General features: G+C 49.2%; 3 protein-coding genes across 5 annotated transcripts in view; 1 reads left to right on the top strand and 2 right to left on the bottom strand.

Annotated features, from left to right (window-relative positions):
* Positions 1-975: 975 nt before the first annotated feature.
* Positions 976-24,659, bottom strand: LOC310835780 (cathepsin G-like). Of its 3 annotated transcripts, none has more exons than XM_083720746.1 (5): positions 23,886-24,659; positions 23,267-23,414; positions 3,100-3,241; positions 2,602-2,853; positions 976-1,926 (listed from the first exon to the last, which is right to left on the bottom strand). In XM_083720746.1, exons 1-5 carry the CDS (start codon positions 23,944-23,946, stop codon positions 1,792-1,794), a joined length of 738 nt encoding a protein of 245 aa, XP_083576872.1. In that variant the 5' UTR covers positions 23,947-24,659; the 3' UTR covers positions 976-1,791. The 3 variants fall into 3 exon arrangements, with proteins under 3 accessions (XP_083576872.1, XP_083576870.1, XP_083576871.1); XM_083720744.1 differs by lacking the exon at positions 23,267-23,414 and adding an exon at positions 3,477-3,627; XM_083720745.1 differs by lacking the exons at positions 23,267-23,414; positions 23,886-24,659 and adding exons at positions 3,477-3,627; positions 4,773-4,868.
* Positions 11,032-17,470, top strand: LOC310835784 (mast cell protease 1-like). Its single transcript, XM_083720749.1, has 5 exons — positions 11,032-11,127; positions 11,472-11,622; positions 12,785-12,920; positions 14,077-14,319; positions 15,979-17,470. Exons 1-5 carry the CDS (start codon positions 11,067-11,069, stop codon positions 16,111-16,113), a joined length of 726 nt encoding a protein of 241 aa, XP_083576875.1. The 5' UTR covers positions 11,032-11,066; the 3' UTR covers positions 16,114-17,470.
* The window catches only part of LOC310835774 (mast cell protease 2-like), a 19,885-nt gene continuing 12,694 nt past the window's right edge, over positions 20,320-27,510 (bottom strand). Inside the window, exons 3-5 of the mRNA XM_083720736.1 lie at positions 22,884-23,037; positions 22,093-22,344; positions 20,320-20,587 (exon numbers count right to left, since the gene is read on the bottom strand). Of these exons, the coding sequence (XP_083576862.1) occupies positions 20,453-20,587; positions 22,093-22,344; positions 22,884-23,037 (541 nt within the window). The 3' untranslated portion in view covers positions 20,320-20,452. The remainder of the gene's footprint in view (positions 20,588-22,092; positions 22,345-22,883; positions 23,038-27,510) is intronic.

Raw genomic sequence — 27,510 nt, 5'->3', positions numbered from 1 at the left:
CTGAAGGAAATCAGCCCTGAGTGCTCACTGGAAGGACAAATCCTGAAGCTGAGACTCCAAGACTTTGGCCACCTCATGAGAAGAGAAGACTCCCTGGAAAAGACCCTGATGTTGGGAAAGATGGAGGGCGCAAGGAGAAGGGGACGACAGAGGACGAGATGGTTGGACAGTGTTCTCGAAACTACCAGCATGAGTCTGACCAAACTGTGGGAGGCAGTGGAAGACAGGAGGGCCTGGCGTGCTCTGGTCCCTGGGTCACGAAGAGTTGGGCACAACTAAATGACTAAACATCAACAACTCAGAAGGGTGCCACCTTGGGTCTCTTGCACCCCTTGGTCCAACTCCTACCTCATGGTGTCGTTGGAAGATAAAATAGGGGGATAGCGGTGTGTGCCAACTTGAACTCCCTGCTTCAGCCAAGGAGGAGGAGGAGGAGGAGGAGGAGGAGGAGGAGGAGGACCTTTATGGGGGCAGATGGTGAAGCTGAAGGAGAACCGAAGCCCTGGCACCACCAGGCTCTGAGGTGGGGACCCTGCGGGAGAATGTGGTTGTGCTGAAGGTGGAACTGGGCACCTGCCATAGCCACCTGACACTGGGGAAGAAGCAGAGCCTCAAAGCCCAGGCCTGTTTGCCCCTGAGGAAGGTGGGAGGGTATGTCGTCTCCGGAGACAGATGGATGCCGGCAAGTCCCAGTGCAAGAAGCCAGCACTGAAAGAGGCCAAATCTCTGATTTAGGGAGAGAGGCTTTGGGGGTGGAGCCCCAGCACTGCGTGCAGACGAGTGGACAGATTGGTGGGGATCTCATAAAAAGCTCCTGATTTCAAACCCTCCCCTCCCCACAAGTCCACAACTAGGGAGGGGGGGAATCTGTTCGTCGGGGTGTCTCCCAGTTTCTCATCTTCCCACTCTTCAGTTCAATACACCACATATACACATCAGCTTGCAATTTAAAAAAACAACAACAACACATTTGTGTGGATGCATTAGCAGTTTATTGTGAATTACTCTTGAGATACAGAGTTGCATGCACGTTTGCCAAACTAGTGCGTCTTTGCAAAGTGATTCCCCCAAAATACGGCATTTGGGGCAGGCTTTTTTCACTGCTACACACACTGATAGACACACCTCATTTCAGTATCTGCATTTTTGTGCACTAAACTTGCATGGAGAGCCAAACTGCAAAATTCAGAGGAGGGCGAATTTGAAAGGATGGCTGTGTTTCGGATCTTATTCCAGAAAGTGTGAATGAGGGAGGTTCAATCTTAGAGATGAATCTAATTTCCCCTCTGTCCCTCTGGTACATCACCACAACCATTAGGCTGGAGGAGTTTGGCATGTGAAATGGTAAACTGGTAACTTTTAACCCCCCCCCTCTTTTTAAATGCTTTTTGGTGCCAAGGTCTTTTGTATGATTGTCTAGGAATCCCTGAGCTCAGACCAGTGTATTGGACATTGAGGAAATGCACAGAGGAAGTCCCCTAGGGCTGAAATGAAATGGCTCCTCTTGAACAGGGTGAGAAATTCCCACAGTCCTGACCCTCCGCTGTCCCAGAAGGCAGCGTCCAAATCTATACCAGGCTGAAGAGGATTTTAATGCAAACAAGGGTGGAAAGAGGGATTTTCTTCAAGGGGATGGGAGGAAGTGAAGGCACTTAACCAAACACCATCCTGTATGAAACGTGTGTGTGTGTGTGGGTGTTTTGTTGCAGAATGCAAGCCAAGCAGGTTATTCATGCAAGAACAAGCATGGGAAAGCAAAAGCAGATATAGCGTTACTGATGCATCTTCTCTTCAGGACCTCATGGTTTCCTTGATCCAGTCAAGGTACTGGGCGACTCGAGTGTAAACTCCAGGAGGGCAGGGGTTGCCATATGAGACGATTCCTTCTGCCATGCCATCGCACACCAAGGGGCCACCTGAATCGGCCTGTGGAGAGAGAGAACAAAGATGGCAGCTGGGGGAAGATTTGGATCCACATTGTGGCCAACTCTCCTGCTTGAACCAGCGTGAGCCAGCGGGGTGTAGTGGTTAAGAGTGGTGGACTCATAATCTGGGGAACCGGGTTCGCTTCCCCGCTCCTCCACATGCAGCTGCTGGGTGACCTTGGGCCAGTCACACTTCTCTGAAGTCTCTCAGCCCCACTCACCTCACAGAGTGTTTGTTGTGGGGGAGGAAGGGAAAGGAGAATGTGAGCCGCTTTGAGACTCCTTCGGGTAGTGATGAAGTGGGATATCAAATCCAAACTCTTCTTTTTCTTCTTCTTCTTCTTGAACCAGGGCAAACTGCCAGGTTACTAGTGGCTCCACTCTCAGTACGACTTGGGGCTCGTCCACTCCTTCCTTTCCCAGGAAAACCCACTATTTAAGTTCTGAATTGGAACAAATGGCAACCATGCAAAGAATGATGGCCGATTGCTCCAATTGAGTGCTAAGGAGTGACCCCCCCCCTCGGGAAAGCAGAGGGACAAGCGAAAGTGGGCCAGAGCCCTTAGCAGAATACAAGCCCATGTCCATTTTCCTGGAGACGTGAACGATCCCTCAGAAGGGTGGGATCCATAACCCCCACCCGATCCTGTCACTTGCTGCTTCTGCTGGCTCCCACCTTGAAAGCATCTTCAGGTTCGTCAGGTCTCCCGGCACAGACCTTCCCATCATCGAGATGAGGATACAACTCACTGCACTGCCTATGGCCATAGATGGCAACATTGGTCTCATAGAGTGTTTGTGGTGCCCAGTCTTTGTAAACCCGGCCCCATCCTGCCATGCTGCAGGGAGTCCCATCAGAGAGGTTACGGTCGAATTTGGGCAAGCGCAGGATCTGGACGTTTTCATTCAGAGTAGCCTTGGAATCCAGCTGCGGAAAGGAGAGATGGGAGAGAGCTCATTGATTTAGGAAGCCCTTCGGGGAATCTGGTACCTCTAAAATGGGGCACTTTGGGCAAACGGGACATTTGGCCTCCCCAATGCCAGGGTAAACTGCACAATGTCTACTTCATTATGCTACACACATTGGGAGGGAGAAAGACACTTGAGCCCTTCTGCCTTCAGGATCACTGACCTCGGGGGAAGATAGAAGGAGAGATTGCTTAGAGCAAGCTACCTTGAGCAGACGGATATCGTTTAAGACGATCTCATTGTCGATATAATAATAAGGGTGTTTGTAGTTATCCTTAACGGTGAATACTTGCTGAGAGGTTTCATCACGGTAGATGTTATGTGCCCCCAAGATGACTATATAGGTGCTGGAAAGAGAGCATCACTTAGTGTCAGAGATGCCAGGACTCAGTCCCCTCCTGGCCCCCGTGCAAAAGACCAGGCTCCCTCCATACAACCAGCTGTGCACCTTGATGTTTAGGTGGCCACCTGTCATGGGTGCTTCAGCTGACCAGATGACCCTTGCAGTCCCTTCCAACTGTACAGTTCTCTCATTCCATGACCAGCCCTGCTAAGAATCAAGGAGGGATTAGTGAGACTTACCCATTGCAGTGCGCAGCCGTCATTACCCACTGGGGCGCCACCAGGAATCCGCCACAGTCGAAGTTCCCATTGTGATACTTCAAGGCAGCCATGTAGGGTCTGGAGTGGGGCTTGGCTTCATGGCCCCCAACAATCTGACTCCGCAATGGATCTGCAAGAATCGTATGCAGAGATCAGCTCCTCCTCCTCCTCCTTGCATGCTCTGGGGTGTCTTCCACACATTCAAAGTTATTGGGGTGGCAAAAGGAACGGGTCACCATTGCAATGAGCTTACTATTCCTTTTCCTAGAAAGGAAGTTAGAGAAGCGAAAGAGACCTCCTTCGTTCCATTAGCTCAGGATTTTCCTGCAAGGACTGCCAAAAGTGGCTCCGAAGGAAGAAAGATCTAGGTCTCTCCAACCTGGATATGCTGTTGCGGATTGAAATTGGGACTTTTGCAATGCAAAGCAGTTTCTTTTCCACTGAGCTGCAGCCCCTCCCCAAGGAAAAAGCAAGGAGAATAACGCAGAGCAGAATCATAGGATCACAGAAGCTAGTCCAACCCCAACTCAGCATCATTTACCTTGGTGGGTGACTAAACCCTGTTAGTAGACCCCCCAGCCTTAGTCTCAGCCCTGTATTGATTCAGCACAGATTCCCCTCTTATCATGCCCAGCTCAGATTTTAGTCTGTGCCCTGATAGAACAGGAAGCCTCCAGGAACTGTTGTGGCCTGAAATCTGCTTAGAAAAATGAAGATAATATTGCAAACTCTAAACTCACATCAGCACAAGGCTATGGCTACCATGATACCTCCAGGGCTACGGTCTTCCCCTAGTGTTCACCCCCAAATCTGGCTTTCATCAGGTACTCTGTTCCCGAAAATAGCACCCCCAGTTTCCCCTTCTGAAATGAGCCACGGAATGATCTCCTTTAGTTTTGGAAAACCGGTGGCTTGGAATAAATCAGGGAAGGAAGGAAGAATCAGGCAATGGATGGGAATCCTGGTTTGCTGGGGGATCCAGTGGATTCACTGGAGGCAAAGGCAATGAGTCTGGATTGGATTTGCCCCCCAGCAATGGCTGAATCACCTCAGTTCCCTGTGCTGATTCCTGCCTCTGGTTCACGGATGGCGCCATCACAGCAACACTGGCAAAGGGCACCCACACCCTGAATGTAGGAAACATCCCTTGCAGACGACCACAGTGCCTGGAGACAGACAGTCAAGTCGTGATCAGAGAGGGAAGGACAGCTGGGAGGAGGATTTCAGGGAGAAGAAAGGCCCTGGTGTATCATCTGCCATGGTGCTTCTACTCACCTGTTTGGGCCGAGGAGAAGGACAGCAGCAGTAGGAGAAGAGCCTGGCGGAGTCTCCACATCTTGACGCTTGTCAAGGAGGGAGATGCCTGGCGCTTAACTCTTCAGCCCCTTGACCCCGTGGCTTTTATTTCCTCCACCCTCTGGACTCCACCTTCCCCAGGAAGGCACAGTCTAGACTTGAGATCCGATAGGCAGGCTTATCGTTCCTCTCTATCCACATGGCTGATCCCACCACGAACGGTAATCAGATAGTCAGATGGGGAGACTGGAAAAAATGAGAAACAAAGTGATCCCGGAATTGGAGACATTTTAGGCAAAGGTTTATGAAATCAGAGTAATGAAGGCAATGTATTCATTAAAGCAAAATCAGAGACCAGCTTTTGGAAATCTCAAGTGGCTGTTACTATTATAATATTATCATTACGATTATTTTAATGGATTTGTAGACTGCCTTTCTTTCCAACAGGACAGTGGATTCCTAACGGTTTCGGTGGCCGCTTGGTTGAAAGGAGCAAAGAGACTTTCCACTCTTCGCTAAATTACTTGCTAGGAAAACCATTTGCAACCTCAACTGTGGTGGATTCCTCACTCTGCCCCAGTGGGTAATGATGGCTGTGCACTGTAATCGGTCAAGCATTTAGTTTCTAGACCCTTAATCATCTTTGTTGCCCTCCTCTTCAGACCTTCCAGTGCATCAAATTGTGATGCCCAGAACTGAACGCAGTATTCCAAGTCTGGTCTGACTAACGCAGAATTGAGGGCTACTGTGATTTCCCTTGATCTCGACATTTGACTTCTGTTGACGCAGCCTAGAATTGCATTAACTTTCTTTGATGCTGCTTTGCACTTTTGACTCACGTTCAGATTGTGGTCCACCAAGACCCCTAGATGTTTTTCACATGTACAGTAGTACCTCAGGTTTCAAACAATCCTGCTTACAAATGATTCGGGTTAAGAACTCTGCAAACCTGGAAGTAGTTGCTCCGGTTTGCAAACTTTGCCCTGAAATAAGAACGCTTTCCACTGCCGGGGGGGAGGGCTCTGGCTGTGGCAAGGCCTATGGGAAAGTGTGCCTTGGTTTAAGAACGTTTTGGGTTAAGAACGAATTTCCGGAACAAATTAAATTCGTAACCCGAGGTACCACTGTACCACTAGTAAACCAGGTGTCCCCGATCCTATATTTGTGCATCTGAATCCAAGCTCTCATCAGTCCTTGACATTTAAGAAGATCACATGAATTCAGAGCAGAGCTACCACCACCTCGGGTCTTTCAATCCAAAAACTACCAAAAGCTGCTCCCAAAGAAATGAGATCTAGCTCTCCTCAACCTGGATATGCTGTTGCAGATTGAAATTGGGACTTTGTGCAATGCAAAACACCTGCTCTCCTGAGAGCCAGTGTGGTGTAGTGGTTAAGAGCGGTAGTCTCGTAATCTGGGGAACCGGGTTCGCGTCTCCGCTCCTCCACCTGCAGCTGCTGGGTGACCTTGGGCCAGTCACACTTCTCTGAAGTCTCTCAGCCCCACTCGCCTCACAGAGTGTTTCTTGTGGGGGAGGAAGGGAAAGGAGAAGGTTAGCCGCTTTGAGACTCCTGAAGGGGAGTGATAAAGCGGGATATCAAATCCAAACTCTTCTTCTTCTCTTCTTAGCTGCAGCTCTTTCCCAAGGAAAAAGCAAGGAGAGTAAAGTAGAGCAGAATAATAGGAACACAGAATCCAGTCCTACCTACACTCAGTGTCATTTAGCTGGGTGGGTGACTAAACCCTGTTAGTCAATCCTCCAGCCTTATAAAAATCTCACAAGGCACAAGGCTATGGCCCCCATGATACCTACAGAGCTATGTTCTTCCCCTAGTAAAGGTAAAGGTAAAGGGGCCCCTGACCATTAGGTCCAGTCGTGGCCGACTCTGCGGTTGCGGCGCTTATCTTGCTTTCTTGGCCGAGGGAGCCAGCGTACAGCTTCCGGGTCATGTGGCCAGCAGGACTAAGCCGCTTCTGGAGAACCAGAGCAGCGCACGGAAACGCTGTTTACCTTCCCACTGGAGTAGTACCTATTGATCTACTTGCACTTTGACGTGGTTTTGAACTGCTAGGTTGGCAGGAGCAGGGACCAAACAATGGGAGCTCACCCCGTCGCAGGGATTTGAACTGCCGACCTTCTGATTGGCAAGTCCTGGGCTCTGTGGTTTAACCCACAGTGCCACCCGCGTCCCATTCTTCCCCCAGTGTTCACCCCCAAATCTGGCTTTCACCACCTACTCTATTCCTGAAGGTAGAATCCCCAATTTCCCCTTCCAAAATGAGCCATTGAATGACCCCCAAGAATTTGTCCACTTCTTTTGTTTTGCAAAAACAGTGGCTTGGAATAAATCGGGAAACTGAAAGTAATGAATGGGAATCCTGGTTCGCTGGGGAATCTAGTGGATTCACAAGAGGCAAAGGGAATGACTCTGGATTGCATTTGCCACCCAGCAATGGCAGATCACCTCAGTTCCCTGTGCTGATTCCTGCCTCTGGTTCACAGATGGTGCCATTATGGGAACACTAGGAAAGGGCACCCACACCCTGAATATAGGAAACATCCTTTGCAGACGACCGCAGTGCCTGGAGAGAGACTTCAGATCTGATAGGCAGGCTTATCGTTTCTCTCGGTCCACGTGGCTGATCCCACCACGAACGGCAATCTCATGGTCAGATGGGGAGACTGGAAAAAATGAGAAATGGAGTGATCCCGGAATTGGAGACTTTTTAAGCAAAGGTTTATGAAACCAGAGTAATGAAGACAATGCATTATTAAAACCAGAGACCAGCTTTGGAAATCTCAAGCAGCTGTTATTATTATAATATTATGATTACGATTATTTTATTGGATTTGTATGTTGTTGTTGTTGTTTAGTCGTTCAGTCGTGTCTGACTCTGCGTGACCCCCTGGACCAGAGCACGCCAGGCCCTCCTGTCTTTCACTGCCTCCCGCAGTTTGGGCAAACTCATGCTGGTAGCTTTGAGAACACTGTCCAACCATCTCATCCTCTGTCATCCCCTTCTCCTTGCGCCCTCCATCTTTCCCAACATCAGGGTCTTTTCCAGGGAGTCTTCTCTTCTCATGAGGTGGCCAAAGTCTTGGAGCCTCAGCTTCAGGATCTGTCCTTCCAGTGAGCACTCAGGGCTGATTTCCTTCCAAATGGAGAGGTTTGATCTTCTTGCAGTCCATGGGACTCTCAAGAGTCTCCTCCAGCACCAGAATTCAAAAGCATCCATTCTCTGGCGATCAGCCTTCTTTATGGTCCAGCTCTCACTTCCATACATCACTACTGGGAAAACCATAGCTTGAACTATATGGACCTTTGGATTTGTATACTGCCTTTCTTTTCGGTGGCCGCTTGGTTGAAAGGAGCAAAGGGAACCTCCATCACCTCAGGTTTCTAAACAGACTGGGAAATCTCTTTGCCTCTTTCATGCCCTCATGCCTCAGCTGTGGCACGGAGGTGGCTTGTCCCAATATTTTGTGTCTTGTCTGATTATTTTCCTCTTACTTTGGTGTTTTTTGGGGGGGATGTCTGGGGGCCTGGCCACACAACCGTATAACTCATGGAAATGCAACAAAGATTAATATGGGGAGACTTGGAGCGAGTTCCAGAGTTCACCTATGCACTGCACGAAGAAGGCGTCTCTGCTTTGTGCTGAATCTTCCCACATTCCTCCTTGCCAGTCGCGATGGGCATCATCCGTCGCTGACCACGCCCTTTTCTAACTAGAGCAACTGAACAAAGAACCTTCTGCATGCAAAGCAGGGCTCTACCACCAAACTAACAACTCTCTCCCCATATCAGAGATTTGGCCTGTTCCACTGGTGGCTGGACCATAAAGAAGGCTGATCGCAGAAGAATTGATGCTTTTGAATTATGGTGTTGGAGGAGACTCTCAAGAGTCCCATGGACTGCAAGAAGATCAGACCTCTCCATTCTGAAGGAAATCAGCCCTGAGTGCTCACTGGAAGGACAGATCCTGAAGCTGAGATCTCCAAGACTTTGGCCTCCTCATGAGCAGAGAAGACTCCCTGGAAAAGACCCTGATGCTGGGAAAGATTGAGGGTGCAAGGAGAAGGGGACAGCAGAGGATGAGATGGTGGGGCAGTGTTCTTGAAGCGACCAGCATGAGTTTGACCAAACTGAGGGAGGCAGTGGAAGACAGGAGTGCCTGGCGTGCTCTGGTCCAGGGGGTCACGAAGAGGCGGACACGACTAAACGACTCAACAACAACAACAACAACAACAACAACAACTGGTGGTTGCTGTCCTTTGCGACGGGTGGGAGAGAAATCAGGGAGCCCAGCAGTGGTGCCATATCCAAGCTCAGGCAGAGAGGCAGCTCATCCTAGTTTTGTCCCCATCCTGTTCCCTGCTGAGTTCCACAAGGGGCTACACAAGTGCTACAAGCACAGCAAGGGAGCAAACGCTTCACAAAGTTGTGACCGCCACCATCCCATTTGTCCTTCCGCTCTCCGGAAGTTGTTCCCTTCCAGCTTCCATGAGCCCCGGCGAGAGATGGGCAGCCTTTCCAATCCCAGGTTTCCAGGCCCAATTCAAGGTGCTCAAAAGCTCATGACTTATAGAATCGTAGATCTGGAAGGGACCCTGCAGATCATCTAGTCCCCTGCAAGGCAACTGCCCCATACCGGGATCAAAGATGCAAATTTGGCTTTGTCAGCACCACATAGCGCAGGCCTTTTGGATGAAAACATCACGGGCTGAACCTCATGGCTGGCAGGGAGGGAGGGAGAGGAGCTGCTTCCTTTGAAACCCAGGAAATTGAAGAGACATCATCAATAAGGGACAGCAACAGGAAACGGCGATGGGATAAGGGAGTTTCCCGCCAAATAAGGGACAGTTGACAGCTATGTGGGGGATGGGTGATCGTCCGGAGACGACTGGGGGCCTGCCTGATGCCTCCGTCTCCCTGGCAGTATCCCAACATCCCCAACACAGTTGTTCCCATGCCTGAGTGGCATGGGGTGAAGTGGCTGACAGCCTGTCATAGTGGCAAGGATGGTCATGATATGCCCCTTGGAGCTTAGATCTGCCGTCTCTTCTACAGCTCCTGCCCCAGTGTTGCCTCGGCAGTGGCCTTTTAGCAAATAGGAGATCTTCCTTCTTTCCTAGATGGGAGAAGTGCCATTGTGTGGGTCAGCTTAGGAACCAGAAATCTCTTGGGCTGGTCCTGAAGAATCACCTGGTTGGTGACTTTGTGAGCAGGATGATGTTTGAGGTAGACCATTGGCCTGATTAACTTGCATCATCTAATGTTCATACACCTTTCTGCAGCTAAACCAACCACAAAAAGAGGTTTGGGGGGCGCGGGTCCTTAATCTAGGCTCTCAACAATCCTTGGCATTTAAGACCATATGAATTCAACACAGAACCACACCACCTCCAGTCTTTTCATCAGTTTCCAAGCAGACTGGAAAGTTTCTTAGCAGTCATAGAAACCGTTAGGAATCCAGTGTCCTGTCAGAAAGAAAGGCAGTACAGTGGTACCTCGGGTTAAGTACTTAATTAGTTCTGGAGGTCCATTCTTAACCTGAAACTGTTCTTAACCTGAAGCACCACTTTAGCTAATGGGGCCTCCTGCTGCCGCCAGAGCACGATTTCTGTTCTCATCCTGAAGCAAAGTTCTTAACCTGAAGCACTATTTCTGGGTTAGCCGAGTCTGTAACCTGAAGCATATGTAACCTGAAACGTATGTAACCCAAGGTACCACTGTATACAAATTTTAAAAATAATAATACTAAGATAATAATAGTAACAGCCACTTGAAATTTCCAAAAGCTGGCCTCTGATTTTGTTTTAATGAATAAATACATTGTCTTCATTACTCTGATGGGGAATCCAGTGTCCTGTGAGAAAGAAGGGCAGTATACAAATTTAATAAATAACAATAATAATAATAGTAATAGTAAGATAATAATAGTAACAGCCACTTGAAATTTCCAAAAGCTGGCCTCTGGTTTTGTTTTAATGAATACATTGTCTTCATTACTCTGATTTCATAAACCTTTGCTTAAAAAGTCTCCAATTCCGGGATCGCTCCATTTCTCACTTTTTCCAGTCTCCCCATCGGACTATCTGATTGCTGTTTGTGGCTAGCAAGAAACGATAAGCCTGCCTATCAGATCTCAAGTCTAGACTGTGCCTTCCTGGAGAAGGTGGAGTCCAGAGGGTGGAGGAAATAAAAGCTTAAGGGGTCAAGAGGCTGAAGAGTTAAGCGCCAGGTATCTCCCTCCTTGGCAAGCATCAAGATGTGGAGACTCTGCCAGGTTCTTCTTCTGCTGCTGTTGTCCTTCTCCTTGGCCCAAACAGGTGAGCAAACCCCACCAACTCATGAGGAGCCAATTTCTTCTACTCTTTGGGGCTATGCCAACCTCATTCCATCAGGGGACGGGGCCGTTTAGGGCTTTCAAGGTCAGCACCAACCTTTTGGGTGGTTCTCAGGAACGACGACACTCTAGAACAGGCATAGGCAGACTCAGCCCTCCAGATGTTTCGGGACTACAATTCCCATCATCCCTGACCACTGGTCCTGTTAGCTAAGGATCATGGGAGTTGTAGGCCAAAAACACCTGGAGGGCCTGGTTTGCCTATGCCTGCTCTAGAATTTGTAAGCAGCAGCAGTAGCAGTTTATCTCTGCATATGCTTCTTGCAGATCCACTGCAGAGGAAGAATCATTGCCCGAATGGAACCAGGCCTCACTCCAGACCCTTCATGGCTGCCTTGCTGAATTCCCAGAACTATCTCATCTGTGGCGGATTCCTCGTGGGAGAACAGTGGGTCATGACTTCTGCACGCTGCAGAAAGTAAGTATCCCCAAAGCCTTCCTCTTTTTTTAGGAGTGATGATTATTGAGGGTCAAGCTAATTGCTGGAAGGGAGCAGGTCAGGGCAGGAACGTGTCATTGCTCCGTCTAGTCAAGTTGCATGGGATCCACTTCAACCTGTTACCTCTGAGGATGTGGACAGGCTGCTTGGAGTGAAATCAACCCCCTATCTCCTTGATCCTTGCCCATCCTGGCTCATAAAAGCAAGCCAGACAGGGCTGGGCAATAGGCTCCATGGGGTGGTGAATGCCTCCCTTTGTGAGAGAGCCTTCTCAGACCCACTGAAGGAAACTGCTTCCTAAAAAAACCACTTTGGACCTGGTCTCTATGGCCATCTCTCGCCCCATCTCAAATCTTCAATTCTTGGGGAGTGGGTATTCGATGAACAACTCCAGGCATGCCTGGAGGATGTGGCCCATTTGGACCCCTCCCAGCTGGGCTTCTGGCCCCATTGTGGGACTGAAACTGCCTTGGCCATGCTGGTCAATGATCTCTAGGGACAGAGGGGAAACCTGCTGAATGTATCTTTTGATCCTATCAACCATGACATCCTCCTGGACCATCTAGGAGGGCTGGGAGTTGTGGGCAGTTATACAGTGGTTCCTCTCCTTCTTCCTGGGCCGAGTCCAGAAAGTGGTGTTCAGAGATGAGTCTTTGGATCCCTGGGCCCTCACTTGTGGGGTACCACAAGGCTCTGCCCTGTCTCCCAGGCTTCTTCTTCTTCTCCATCATTCAGCCCAGACACTGAGATACAACTCTGAGGGTCTACTGGAGGTTTCCTCACCGAGAGAAGTAGAGTTACAGGGAACCAGGCAGAGGTTCTTCTCGGTAGGGCTGCCCTCCCTATGGAACGTCCTCCCATAAGATGTCAAAGAAACCAAGAATATTATGACCTTCTGTAAACATCTGAAGGCAGCCCTGTGTAGGGAATCTTTGAATGTCTGATGTTCTTCTATATTCTGTTGGAAGTCTCCCAGAGTGCCTGGGGCAACTCATTCTCATGGGCGGTGTACTACTACTACTACTACTATAAAAAATAATTTGTTATTAAGGGCCATGGGGTGGGGGCTGGTCTTTTGCACAGGGACTGGGAGAGCATTTATTCTTGGGATCTCTGACCCTGACTGTTGCTTCCTTTCCAGGGTTGATACGGTTGTCCTGGGAGCACATGACCTGAAAACAGGTCATAAAGTAACTTACAGAGTGGACGAACGCTACCCGCACAAAGATTATACGTTCAAGAACAACACCTTTTCAAATGATATTTTTCTGCTCAAGGTATCTCACCCCAAGCCTTTTTCTCACTCTGCAAGCACCCCCCGAGGGCCCCGATCCTGAAGGCAGAAGGAGCTAAATGTCTCCTTCCATCCCCATGTGTGAAATATAATGGACTCGTTGAGCTGAATCCAGCTCTTTGGTCATTAGTATGATTGGATTATTATCACTATTTATTGCTGTTGTTTAGTCGTTTAGTCGTGTCCGACTCTTCGTGACTCCCTGGACCAGAGCATGCCAGGCCCTCCTGTCTTCCACTGTCTCCCGCAGTTTGGTCAAACTCATGCTGGTAGCTTCAAGAACACTGTCCCACCATCTCGTCCTCTGTTGTCCCCTTCTCCTTGTGCCCTCCATCTTTCCCAGCATCAGGGTCTTTTCCAGGGAGTCTTCTCTTCTCCTGAGGTGGCCAAAGTCTTGGAGCCTCAGCTTCAGGATCTGTCCTTCCAGTGAGCACTCAGGGCTGATTTCCTTCCGATTGGAGAGGTTGGATCTCCTTGCAGTCCATGGGACTCTCACTATTTATTAGAGTTCATTACAGTGATACCTGGGGTTAAGAACTTAATTTGTACCGGAGGTCCATTCTTAATCTGAAAGTGTTCTTAACCTGAAGCACCACTTTAGCTAATGGGGCCTCCCGCTGCCGCTGCGCCGCAGGAGCACAATTTCTGTTCTCATCCTGAAGCAAAGTTCTTAACCTGAAGCACTACTTCTGGGTTAGCTGAGTCTGTAACCTGAAGCGTATGTAACCTGAAGCGTATGTAACCTGAGGTACCACTGTATTATGAATAAAGGAACAGGTTTCAAGGGCTTCCTATTGCAACGCTAAGGCGTTCATTTCTGCCTCACCGCAGAGAGCCAGTGTGGTGTAGTGGTTAAGAGCGGTAGACTTGTAATCTGGGGAACCGGGTTCGCGTCTCCGCTCCTCCACCTGCAGCTGCTGGGTGACCTTGGGCCAGTCACACTTCTTTGAAGTCTCTCAGCCCCACTCACCTCACAGAGTGTTTGTTGTGGAGGAGGAAGGGAAAGGAGAATGTTAGCTGCTTTGAGACTCCTGAAGGGGAGCGAAAGGCGGGATATCAAATCCAAACTCCTCCTCCTCTTCTTCTTCTTCTTCTTCTTCTTCTTCTTCATCATCATCATCTCTCTCTCATTTCCCCAGCTGCAGTCAAAGGTTCGTCTGAATAAAAACATTCGCACCCTGCCATTGCCAACATCTAGCAGAGACCTCTCTGATGGGACACCCTGCAGTGTGGCCGGCTGGAGCCCGAATGAGGAAAATTGCCCATATATGCTCTATGAGGCCGACGCCGGCATCTACGACCGACACGAGTGCCAGAAGTTCTATCCCCAGATCGACCATGGAAAGATCTGTGCAGGCCATCAGTCTCAGTTATTTATGCAGGTAAGCGTCAGCAGAAACGGCAGGTGGCAGGACCAGAAGCAGGGGAGCAGGAGGAGTACCGTCCTGTTATTGGACAGGATCCGCAGCATGGAAAAGGGAAATCAGGAAGGGTGGGAACAGGTGGAGGAAAATACATAGAATGCGTATGTATGCGTGGAAACTTAAGAATAAATAGAAACCTAGGAAATTAGCTTTCCCTTCCCTCGCCCAGGGAGATGCATAGGAACAGCTCAGTGATGCCTACTCTGGCAAACAGCAGCAGACATTTTTAGCCCTTCCTGGGGAAGCCATTGGGACATTCTGCACGCCAGGCAAGTGCTCTAGCAGTGAGCTCTGGTTTTAACCAAATGAAGATTCCGGTCCTCATGGGTTTGAATGATTAGCTCAGCATTGGACGGAGTTGTCTCCCACTCAGCCATAGCTGCCGATGCTGCCACAGCTGGAGCCAAGCGAGGAAAGGGGATAACCCTCTTCTCCAGCAAAATGGACGTGGGCAGAGGCCAGTCACTGGGCAGATGGGGATTGCTGCTCTTCATTTCTGTGCCTCAGGGATGAGCCTCCAAGAGTTGAATGCCCCCCCATCACAGATGGTGGAATCATAGAAATGTAGAGTTTGAAGGGACCCTCAAGGGTGGGGGAGGTTCGCTCCTCTGTCATACAGGAATCTCAGGAAACATGCCAACCCCCAGCCACACAGCTCCCCAAGTGACCCTGGGGCCTAGTAACTAGCTCCCAGCCTGGCCTACCTCACAGGGTTGTTTTGTGGACGACAGGGAGAGGAAGGTAAGCCATATTTGGCCCCTTCAGCTCCTCACAGGAGAAGGAAGCCTGTTAATAATAATAATAATAATAATAATAATAATAATAATTTATTTGTACCCCGCCCATCTGGCTGGGTTTCCCCAGCCACTCTGGGTGGCTTCCACAAAGACCAAAAATACACTAATATGTCATACATTAAAAAGTTTCCTGAAGAGGGCTATTTGTGTGTGGGCTCAGAGAAAACTATGAAGCCATGTACGAAAGTGGGGAGCCGAGTTTAAATATCAGGAACATTCAAAACAGGGAGAAACAGGAATTGGCAGGTTTGCCAGTCTTGTTGCAGTTGAAGTCCTCCTTGAGGTGGAGCCAAAGGTTACAGCAGCGGATCCAGGGGATTTGGTTTCAACGCCACCTAGGGTCGCACCACAGCCTCAGCAAGAATTGTGTGGCCCCCCGGACATGGCTACCATCCCCGGCGGCCTAATTTTGTGCCTAATTGAACCATTACATGTAGTGCTGTATATAAGGAAACCATTACGATTATAACAAATGCCTTATCTCGGTGGGGAGAGGTGTTATGTACTGAAGTTCTCACCCTGGGCCAGCAGGGGGATACTGTAAATAGTTATGCAAATGAAGGATCGAAAGTGACGTTCAGTAATTGGATAGGTTGTATGCAAATGAAGGAACGAAAGTGACGTTCAGTGATTGGATAGTTTTAGAAAGTTGCAACAGTTACATTGTTCTGGAGCTCTATATAAGCAGGCTGACTGAGCTCTTCTGTTCAGTTCTGTTCTGGCCTCTGAATAAACAAGAGCTGTTTGAAGAATCGCTGTGTCGTCTGATATGTTTGCCCACAACTTAACACCTGCCATCTTTGTTTCCTTCCTTCCACAGGGGGAGATGGGCGATCCTTTGGTGTGCAATGGCGTAGCGCATGGAATCCTCTCCTACAGCAACCCCTGCCCTCCTGCCGTTTACACGCGCATCGCCCAGTACCTTCCTTGGATCAAGAAAACCATGGCCAAGTGAAGAGGAGAAGGAAGACCTCCTTCTTCTTTTAATGCTTCTGCTTGCTACATAATCCGTTTGGCTTGAATCCTGCAACCACACACACACACACATACACACTGACCCCCCCCAACAGCTGCAAAATGTATCAGGTGTTTCGTACACGATTCAGTTTCCACAAGTTCCTTCAGTCCCTCCCCATCCCCTTCAAGAAAACCGCTCCCCTCCTTTCCCTGAACGTGTTCCCCATCATACCTCTTCCCTCGACCTTCACTGCTCCATCTCTCTCATCTGAAAAAGGTGCCCGTCTTCTCCTTTAGAACTGTTCTGTCCCTTCTCTCTCCCTGTCCCCATATGGCTGGAACAATCTCTCAGAGCGCCATACGCCTCTGAGTCCCTGAAGAGACTCCTCCTACCCTACCTGGTTTCTCCTAAGGCAGGGAAAAGGGACCTCTGGCCTTCTCGATGCTGCTGAGATGCAACTCCCGTTATCCCTGGCCATTGGCCATGTTTGCTGCAGATGATGGGAGTCCAGCAACCTTTGGAGGACCAAAGGTTCCCCACCGTTGTTCAAATGTCTGGACTGACCAAAGTTCCACAGATCTCCTCCTCATCCTCTGGGTCAGGGGAGGTGAACCTGTCACCTTCCAGATGTTGTTGGACTCCAACTCCCATCAGCCCCAGACAACATGGCCATCAATCAACATCCATCAACATCTGGATGGCGGATAGATTAACCACACCTCCCTTTAGATGATTCCACCTTCCTCCATCCTCCCTCTTCAGCCTGGTATAGATTTGGACGCTGCCTTCTGGGACACCGGAGGGCCAGGACTGTGGGAATTTCTCACTCTGTTCAAGAGGAGCCATTTAATTTCAGCCCTAGGGGACTTCCTCTGTGCATTTCCTCGATGTCCAAATCACTGGTCTGAGCTCTAGGATTCCTAGACAATCATACAAAAGACCTTGGAACCAAAAAGCATTTTTAAAAAGGGGGGTTAAAAGTTACCATTTTACCATTTCACATGCCAAACTCCTCCAGACTAATGGTTGTGGTGATGTACCAGAGGGACAGAGGGGAAATTAAATTCAGATTGAACCTCCCTCATCCACACTTTCTGGAATAAGATATGAAATACAGCCATCCTTTCAAATTCGCCCTACTCTGAATTTTGCAACTTGGCTCTCCAGGCAAGTTTAGTGCACATAAATGCAGATACTCGAATGAGGTGTGTCTATCAGTGTGCATAGCAGTGAAAGGAGTCTGCCCCAAATGCCTTATTTTGGGGGGATCGCTTTGCAAAGACGCACTAGTTTGGCAAACTTGCATGCAACTCTGTATCTCAAGAGTAATTCACAATAAACTGCTAATGCATCCACACAAATGTGTTGTTGTTGTTTGCCTGAGCAAACCGGAGAGGCGGGGAGTGCGCCCTTGCCAGCGCCCGTTCTGCGCAGTAGGCGTCGGTGCAGGGAGGGCGGAAAAGGATGGGGGTCACACGGCTTTTATGCTCGGGGAGGTACAAAGGCTGACCACTCCCAGATTCTGTGCTGGTCCCGGGGGGGGGGTGTTACCGTGCGGCATGGTCTGAGTCCAGTCCTAGGTCGAGGGTCTGGAGGCTGTCCGTCAAGGGCGAAGCAGGGTCCAAGGTAAGGAGTCGGGTGAGGTCAGGAACTCTGGAAGAGCAGGACAGGGTGCCGGCAGGAACAGGTAACCAACGATGTTGCTCCCGCAACCTGGGACTGGGGCTGGCCTTTATCTCCTCTGAGGCATAGGGCGGCCCCGGCCCACAGGTGACCCGCCTCTCCTGGCCTGGAGGCGAGCACTCCTCCTGCGAGAACTTAGTTCCCTCCGCCTCTCTGCCCTGAGCCTCTGCAGCTCAGGAGAGGCTGGAGGGTTCCTGGACCCAGAGGCAACCTCAGCTTCCTCTGACGGGGCTGAGAGTGGAGCACCTGCAGGCAATGGGTCCTCCATCACCTCAGGAGCCAGAGCGGATTCAGCTGGTGTCTGCTCCTGAGGATCCGGCACAGGTGAGGACCCTTCAGGTTCAAGCCCCTGTCCCGGCTCAGTCAGCCCTGGAGGCGGGGACTCCTGTGCAGGCTGGGATTCCTCAGGTTCAGCCTCTGAACCAGATTCCCAGGCCATCACATTCTGCCAGCGATTGAGTCAGACCTGAACTTACGACGCTCTTCACTGTAAATAGGTTGCACCAAGAATAAAGCCTGGAAAAGACAGGCCGGAGTCTTGCCTGTTTATTCGCGAGCAACCACACCACCTTCTGACATTGGCAATTGGCCCTGTAGGCGTGTCTTTAATTTAATAGCACTGTGGGACGCAGGTGGCGCTGTGGGTTAAAGCCTCAGTGCCTAGGACTTGCCGATCGAAAGGTCGGCGGTTCGAATCCCTGCGGCGGGGTGCGCTCCCGCTGCTCGGTCCCAGCGCCTGCCAACCTCGCAGTTCGAAAGCACCTCCGGGTGCAAGTAGATAAATAGGGACCGCTTACCAGCGGGAAGGTAAACGGCGTTTCCGTGTGCGGCTCTGGCTCGCCAGATGCAGCTTTGTCACGCTGGCCACGTGACCCGGAAGTGTCTCCGGACAGCGCTGGCCCCTGGCCTCTTGAGTGAGATGGGCGCACAACCCCAGAGTCTGTCAAGACTGGCCCGTACGGGCAGGGGTACCTTTACCTTTACCTTACGTGGTCACTGCTTCGAACTGGTTCAACGATACTGACGTCTTGCACAGCTCTCAAAGCGGCTAACATTCTCCTTTCCCTTCCTCCCCCACAACAAACACTCTGTGAGGTGAGTGGGGCTGAGAGACTTCAGAGAAGTGTGACTGGCCCAAGGACACCCAGCAGCTGCAGGTGGAGGAGCGGAGACGCGAACCTGGTTCACCAGATTACGAGACTACTGCTCTTAACCACTACACCACACCTGAGGCCACCAGGTGTTCTAGGACACAGTCCTTTGGGGTAACTAGACATTTTTACCTCTTGGTTATGGCAGGGACACAAGGGCAGCCTGTCTATGTCAAGGGAGTTGAAGTCACCCATGCCTACAGCATAGACATGGATGGACAACTTGACCACTTTTATGCCTTCCAGCTTCTTCTTTTTCCCATCATAAGTTCAGTTATCCACATATCTGTATTAGTTTGCAGGCTTGTTGTTTTTTTTAAAGAACGGACGGAAAACTCATGAAAATTCAACAGCATTTTAATGTGAATTTCTTTCAATACACACTTTTGTATGCAATCGTGCTACAAGTTCACATTTTTTTGCAAAGCAATTTGCAGTAAGATTATGCATGTTTGGCATGCTTTTTTTAAACTATTCCTTGCATCAAAGGACACACGTTACCCCCATTAAGCGCATTCCCATAAACATGAGACCTGAATTGCGAAATCTGGAGAAATGTTAATTTTGGAGGATGACTGTTTTTGGTGTGAACCTTGTTTCAGAAAGTGTGAACTTTCAACCCAGGCTGAATATTAAATGTCTCCTCCATCCCTACAACACATTGCGACAACCCGCCGCTTAGGGGAGTTTATTTTGTGAAATGGTTATTTGTGAGGTGTTGTGGGTGCCAAAATGTTTTGGATCTGCGGCTAGGAATCCTAGAGGTTAGGGTGGTCTTTGGGGGGCTAATGAAATACAAAGAGGATCCCTTTAGAAATGAGATATAGTCCTTCCCTGTTGGCTGAGAGGACCACGTCCCACATGCCTCAACCTCAAGGGACTCAACCTGACCTTGACCCAGAATGCAGGTTCCAATGGCAGGTCTGCGGGGCTCTGGGAGGGAGAGGCAGAGGAGTCCTCTAAAGCAGAGGTGGTTGACATATTGGCCATCCAGATGTTGATGGACTTCAACTCCCATCAGCCCTCACATTTGGCTAAACTGGCCAGGACTGATGGGAGTTGGAGTCCAGCAGCATTTAGTCAGTCACAGGTCCTTCCCTCCTGATCTCAAGGAACATGATGCTATCCAGACATTTGGACTGTCTTTGGCTCTCCAGATGTTGCTGGACTCCAGCATCTGGGGGCCACAGGTCCTCCATCCCTGCATTAGGGGGAGTAAGGGAGAAGGGAGGAGCTGTTTTAGGGAGATGGAGGTCTGTGGAAGGGTATTCTTCAAGGGGATGGGAGGCAGTGAAGGCACTTAACCAAACACCATCCTGTAGGAAACATCTGATAGATCTTCCTTTTTTTGCAGCCATTGACGCTCTCTCTCTCTCTCTCTCTGTGTGTGTGTGTGTTGTTGTTGTTGTTGTTGCAGAATGCAAGCCAAGCAAGTTATTCAGCAAGCAAAAGCATTAGGGGTGGGAAAGAAGGCACAATGTCACCGCGGTTGCTTCTTCTGTTCACAATTTCATGGTTCTCTTGATCCATGGAAGGTAATGGGCTACGCGAGTGTAAACTGCTGGAGGGCAGGGATAGACATATGAGGCGATTCCTTGTGCCACGCCATCGCACACCAAGGGCCCACCCGAATCGCCCTGTGGAGAGGAGAGAGAGAACAAAGATGGCAGCTGGGGGAAGATTTGGATCCACGTTGTGGCAAACTCTGGAGCTTGAACCAGGGCAAACAGCCAGGTTTCTGTTGTTTGGATCAGTCACTTCTGAGAGGAGACCTTGGTGGACATTCCTCCCAATACAGTGGAACCTCAGGTTGTGAACATGATCTGTGCGGGAGGAACTTCTGCAATCTGCCCCACCTGCGCGGGTCACGACTCAGTGGTTCTGCGCATGCGCAAAGTGCGATTTAGCGCTTCTGCACATGCACCGAAACCCAGAAGAAACTCGTTCCGGTACTTCTGGGTTTGGCGCGGTGCACAACCCGAAATTGTGTAACCTGAAGCGTATGTAACCCGAGGTACCACTGTATACACATTTTGGAGGGCAATGTCTTTCTAATCCATTGCATTTTTGTACATCAGTTTTACCAATATATGCATTTCTATGTGCTCTTTCTGCTAGTGCACTCCTTTATGTATATATTATTTGAGTGGAGAGCTATTGATCAAAGATAACTAGATGATCAAAGATAACCAAATTTCAGTTCTGATATTAGTTCAGAAAGCAATCAGTTCTGCTTGTGTTCAAAATGTGAACCAGACCAAAGTTGGCATCCCATAATATTATGAAACAATGAGTGTTGATTTCAGTGGGTCTGCTCTCAGTAGCACATAGGGCTCGCTTGTCCCGTCCGAGCAGTTCCCCCCTTGCCCCACTCCTTTCCCAGGGAAAATCAGCTCTTTAGCTCTAAATCGGAACAAACAGCAATCTGCAGAAAACTCCTTTGTTGTTTGCTCCGATTCAGCTCCAAAGAGCGGTTTTCTCCTGGAAAAGCAGCAGGACAAGAGGAATTGTGCAGGAGCCTTTAGCAGGATGCAAGCCTAAATAACTCTACCTTCCCTTTTGGGGACCCTTGGAGCCCCTATGAAGAACAGAAGTGAAGGGCATCATTCAACATCCACCCCTGGGAATTGGCAGAGATTGTATGAAGCCGCTTTGTTGGTCAGGCCAGGTGTAAGTAGACTGGCATCTGCCCATGTATATTTTGCTGCTAAAGGTAAAGCTAAAAGGACCCCTGACCATTAGGTCCAGTCGTGGCCGACTCTGGGGTTGCGGCGCTCATCTCGCTTTATTGGCCGAGGGAGCCAGCGTACAGCTTCCGGGTCATGTAGCCAGCAGGACTAAGCCGCTTCTGGCGAACCAGAGCAGCGCACGGAAACGCCGTTTACTTTCCTGCTGGACCTATTTATCTACTTGCACTTTGATGTGCTTTTGAACTGCTAGGAGCAGGGACTGAGCGACGGGAGCTCACCCTGTCACAGGGATTCAAACCGCCGACCTTCGAATCGGCAAGTCCTAGTCCCTGTGGTATAACCCTTTTGCTGGAGAGGAGGATAATCCCTCAGAAGAGTGGGATCCATAACTGGGGAAGGCGTGCAGCTCCCCCCACCTTATCCCATCACTTGCTGCTTCTGCTGCCCCTCACCTTGAAAATAGTCTCAGGCTTGTCGGGTCTCCCGGCACAGACCTTCCCATCATTGAGATTAGGATATGGCTTCCCGTACTGACTACAGCCAGAGATGGCGATATTGGTCTCATAGAGTGTTTTTGGTGCCCAGTCTTTGTAAACCCGGCCCCATCCTGCCACGCTGCAGGGAGTCCCATTGGAGAGGTAACGGTTAGATTTGGGCAAGCGCAGGATCTGGACATATTTATTCAGAGTAGCCTTGGAATCCAGCTGCAGAAAGGAGAGATGGGAGAGAGCTCATTGGTTTAGTGTTGCTCAAAGAAGCCCTTTGGGGAATCTGGTGCCTCTAAAATGGGGAACTTTGGGCAAAAGAAATCAGCAGACTGTATTGATAATACCAAATGATAATATTACGGTATGGATAATATTAATGGCGCACGTTTAACTGGGTGGTTGTACCAGCAAGAGTCTTGCGACTGCGATGAGGCTTCTCCACTGCAACCCCCCCCCCCAAATCTGCTTTGTGGCAAACATTTCAATACCAAAAGAATACAACTGAAATTGCATTTAGAAAAAGCATTCCCAGAATTAGATAAAAACTCCTACAAGCAACAGCCTACTCTGAATTTAATGATTTCTGGGCTGCCACGGAAGAGACGTTTGGTCATCCAATGCCAGGGTAACCTGCACAAAATCTAGTTCATTATGCTGAACACATTGGGAAGGAGGAAGACGCTTGAGCCCTTCTGCCTTCAGGATCACTGACCTCGAGGGGAAGATAGAAGGAGAGATTGCTTGGAGCAAGTTACCTTGAGCAGACGGATATCGTTGTATGAGACGAGTTCGTTATTTTGGTTATATTTTTTATAATCAGGGTGTGAGTAGTTAGCGTCAATGCTGAACACTTGCTGAGAGGGTTCTTCAAAGGAGATGTTATGTGCCCCCAAGGTGACACTATAGTTGCTGGAAACAGAGCATCAGTTAGTGTCAGAGATCCTAGAACTCAGTCCCCTCCTGGCCCCCGTGCAAAAGACCAGACTCCCTCCATACAACCAGCTGTGAACCTTGATGGTTAGGTGGTCATCTGTCTTGGGTGCTTTAGCTGACCAGATGACCCTTGCAGTCCAATTGTATAATTCTCTGATTCTATGACCATCCCTGCTAAAAATCAGGGGGGATTAGTGAGACTTACCCATCACAGTGCGCAGCCGTCATTACCCACTGGGGCGCCACGAGGAATCCGCCACAGTAAGAGCCCTCAGGATCCTCTAAGTAAGCCATGTAGGGTCTGGAGTGGGGCTTGGCTTCATGGCCCCCAACAATCTGACTCCGCAATGGATCTGCAAGAACCGTATGTAGAGATCAGCTCCTGCTGCTCCTCCTTGCATGCTCTGGGGTGTCCTCCACACTTCCAAAGTTATTGGGGGACCAAAAAGGATGGTTCACTGTTCCGATGAGCTTACAATTGGTTTTTCTAGCAAGGAAGTTAGTGAAGCAAAAGCCAAGAGCAGTCATAAGAAGACCCCTCCATCCATTAGCTCAGTATTCTCCTGCACGGACTGCCAAGAGTGGCTCATTCTGGAATTGAGATACGAGTCTCATAATGTCATTATTATGATTGGCAGACCAAAGGGGTCTGCTAACATGAAGACTGGCAACATTAACCTTACCATGTGGGAATCCCTTGCAGATGACCGCAGTGCCTGGAGACAGACAGTTAAATCGTGACCAGAGGAGGAACGATGATTGGAGGAGGATTTCAGGGAGAAGAAACCCCATGGTGCATCATCTGCCATGGTGCTTTTACTCACCTGTTTGGGCCGAGGAGAAGGACAGCAGCAGTAGCGGAAGAACCTGGCGGAGTCTCCACATCTTGATGCTTGCCAAGGAGGGAGATGCCTGCGCTCAACTCTTCAGCCCCTTGACCCCGTGGCTTTTATGACCTCCAGCCTCTGGACTCCACCTTCCCCAGGAAGCCACAATCTGGACTTGAGATCTGATAGGCAGGCTTATCGTTTCTCGCTAGCCACGTGGTTGATCCCACCACGAATGGCAATCAGATAGTCAGATGGGGAGATTGGGAAAAATGAGAAACAGAGTGATCCCAGAATTGGAGACTTTTTAAGCAAAGGTTTACGAAATCAGAGGAGCGAAGATAATATAATTCATGAAGACAAAATCAGAGACCAGCTTTCGATACACTCGAGTGGCTGTTACTATTAATTATTTCTTCTTCTTCTTCTTCTTCTTCTTCTTCTTCTTCTTCTTCTTCTTCTTCTTCTTCCTCTTAATTAATTAATTAAATTTGTATGCTGCCTTACTTTGTGACAGGACACTGGATTCCTAATGGTTTCTGTGGTCACTTGGTTGAAAGGTGCAAAGAGACTTTCCCATCTGTTTTGTGAACTGATTAAGAGACTTGAGGTCCTGGTGGTTCTGTGCTGAATTCATATGGTCTTACATGTTGCGGTTTGATGAGCGACCGGATTCAGATGCACGAATATAGGATGGGGGGCACCTGGCTTACTAGCAGTCCATGTGGAAAGGATCTAGGGGTCTTGGTGGACCACAAGAGGAACATGAGCCAACAGTTTACAAAGACTGGTCACCAGACAAACGCTATGAGACCAATGCCGCCATCTCTGACTGTAGACAGTATGGGAAGACGTATCCTAATCTCAGCTGAGATTTAAAAAAAGAAAAAGAAAACAGTCTCTGGCCTGTTGGATTCTGTGCCGGAAGATCCGACAAGCCAGAGACTGTTTTCTTTTTCTTTTTCTATAATTTTTATTGATTTTAACATATAAATTATAAAATGTACCACAAAACTTATCACATATACAATCTTTTTAGACTTCCATCAGCACCTCTGATGATCCACCGTTTTAACCACTTCTTATGCATTTCTTAACTTTATATTGCCTTTACATCTCTTAACAAATCATCCTTCCCTTTATACATTTTTGCAATACTTCCAATAATACTCCTCACAAAACTTCTTGCAAACCTACAAACGTCGTCTGGTCTTCACAAATACTTTTCACATAGTCTGTAAATTTACTCCGGTCTTCTGTGAATTTCTGGTCCCGCCGGTTTTGAATCCTTCCTGTTAATTTATCTAGTTCTGCATAGTCCATTAACTTCATCCTCCATTCTTCGATCGTCGGTAATTCTTCTTGCTTCCATTTTGGGGCCAGTAATTTTCTTGCTGCTGTTATTGCATATAAAAAGAGCTTAAATTCCTTTCTGTTTATATCACTCCCAACACTGCCCAGTAAAAATGCTTCTGGTTTCTTTATAAATGTATATTTCAACATTTTTTTCATCTCATTATATATCATCTCCCAGAAGCTTTTCACCTTTTTACATTCCCACCACATGTGATAAAATGTTCCCTATTTTTCTTTACATTTCCAACATTTATTATTAACTTTATACATTTTCGCTAATTTGACGGGTGTAATAAGCCAGAGACTGTTTTCATGGTGAGTCAGCAGAAGCTGCAAGTGACAGGATCAGAAGGGGGAGAGCTACACGCCTTTCTCGTTATGGATCCCACCCTTCTGATGGATCCTTCTCCTGTCCAGCAAAACAGACATGGGCAGATGCCAGTCTACTTATACCTGGCCTCAGGGGCGTAGGAAGATCGGTGTGGTCCGCCCTGGGTGTCATCCCTGAGGGGTGACAAAATAACACACCGTGGGGGTGGCACTTACCATGGGGTCTGGCCTGCAGCATGCCCAAGCCACGCGCCTCTCCAGGCAGACTCCGTGGGCAACTCGCTGTGGTGCCCCCTGAGCAGATCATCCTGCCCCCCATCCATGGATCACTGTGACGCCCCCATGGGTGGCTCACCCCACCCTCAGTGCTCTAGATTCCGGAACAGCTAGCTACACCCCTGCCTGGCCTGGCCAACCCAGTGGCTTCATACAATGTATGTCCACCCCCAGGTACAAAAATGCATTTGATTAGAAAGCCATTGCCTACCAAAATGTGTATGTTAGGGGAAGTCTCGTACCTCGTACCTATGGGACCGCCTCTCCCGGTATGCCCCACGGAGGGCCTTAAGGTCCACATATAGCAACACCCTAGAGGTCCCGGGCCCTAAGGAAGTTAGATTAGCCTCAACCAGAGCCAGGGCCTTTTCAGCACTGGCTCCGGCCTGGTGGAACGCTCTGTCTCATGAGACCAGGGCCCTGCAGGATCTGATTTCTTTCCGCAGGGCCTGTAAGACAGGGTTGTTCCACCTGGCCTTTGGTTTGGAGCCAATTTGATTCTCTCCACCTCTTTCTTTTCCTTTCTCCTCCTGTGAGGCTACATTTTAATATTTTAATGTTTCAATATTTTAATGTTGTATTTTAATCTTGTTTTTAAGTTGTATTCATTCAACTTGTTTTTATTATTGCTTGTTAGCTGCCCTGAGCCCGGCTTTGGCTGGGGAGGGCGGCGTATAAATAAAAATTATTATTATTATTATTATTATTATTATTATTAAATGCCCACCAAGATCTCCACTCAGAATTGACAGATCCAACCAGCAGAAACCTGGCAGTTTGCCCTGGCTCAAGCACCAGAGTTTGCCATGACATGGATCCGAATCTTCCCCCAGCTGCCATCTTGTTCCCTCCTCTCCACAGGGCGATTCGGGTGGCCCCTTGGTGTGTGACAGCGTGGCACGAGGAATCGTCTCGTATGGCCCATCCTGCCCTCCAGCAGTTTACAGAACGCAAAGTCCAAATCTATACCAGGCTGAAGAGGGAGGAAGGAGGAAGGTGGAATCATCTAAAGCGAGGTGCGGTTAATCTTTCGGCCATCCAGATGTTGATGGATGTTGATTGATGGCCATGTTGTCTGGGGCTGATGGGAGTTGGAGTCCAACAACATCTGGAAGGTGACAGGTTCGCCTCTCCTGACCCAGAGGACGAGGAGGAGATCTGTGGAACTTTGGTCAGTCCAGACATTTGCACAACGGTGGGGAACCTTTGGTCCTCCAAAGGTTGCTGGACTCTCATCATCTGCAGCAAAAATGGCCAGTGGCCAGGGATAAGGGGTGGGTTGTTGCTTTGGTCATCCATCTGGGCCAAAGAAAAGGAGTAGAAGAGGAGTAGAAGAAGAACCTGGCGGAGTCTCCACATCTTGATGCTTGCCAAGGAGGGAGATGCCTGATCTTAACTCTTCAGCATCTTAACCCCTGTGGCTTTCACTACCTCCACCCTCTGGACTCCACCTTCGCCCGGAAGCCGCAATCTAGACTTGAGATCTGATAGGCGGATTTCAACACATTTATCTTTTCTCTCCAGCCACTTGACAGACCCCACCCCACCCATCGATGGTAACCAGATAGCAAAACGATTTGTGCGGTTTGGTTCTGTTGGGGCCATATAAGGAGACTGGGGGAAGGAGGATCGAATTGAACCTGGAATTGGCAGAGCTGCT

This window comes from Podarcis gaigeae (assembly GCF_964106915.1).
Source record: "Podarcis gaigeae genome assembly, chromosome: 18".
NCBI classification, from domain to species: domain Eukaryota; kingdom Metazoa; phylum Chordata; class Lepidosauria; order Squamata; family Lacertidae; genus Podarcis; species Podarcis gaigeae.
Note: the sequence above shows the minus strand (reverse complement) of the source record. Positions and strands in the feature narration are given on the sequence as shown.

What these genes read in the sequence shown, in the direction of transcription:
- LOC310835784 (XM_083720749.1), top strand. Translation starts at nt 11,067, where the DNA reads ATGTGGAGACTCTGCCAGGTTCTTCTTCTGCTGCTGTTGTCCTTCTCC. An exon ending in ACTTCTGCACGCTGCAGAAA is followed by an intron (nt 11,623 to 12,784) that starts GTAAGTATCCCC and finishes CTTCCTTTCCAG; the next exon opens with GGTTGATACGGTTGTCCTGG. An exon ending in AGTCTCAGTTATTTATGCAG is followed by an intron (nt 14,320 to 15,978) that starts GTAAGCGTCAGC and finishes TTCCTTCCACAG; the next exon opens with GGGGAGATGGGCGATCCTTT.
- LOC310835780 (XM_083720744.1), bottom strand. Translation starts at nt 23,946, where the DNA reads ATGTGGAGACTCCGCCAGGTTCTTCCGCTACTGCTGCTGTCCTTCTCC. An exon ending in CTTCTCCTCGGCCCAAACAG is followed by an intron (nt 3,628 to 23,885) that starts GTGAGTAAAAGC and finishes CGATTCTTGCAG; the next exon opens with ATCCATTGCGGAGTCAGATT. An exon ending in ACGATATCCGTCTGCTCAAG is followed by an intron (nt 2,854 to 3,099) that starts GTAGCTTGCTCT and finishes TCCTTTCCGCAG; the next exon opens with CTGGATTCCAAGGCTACTCT.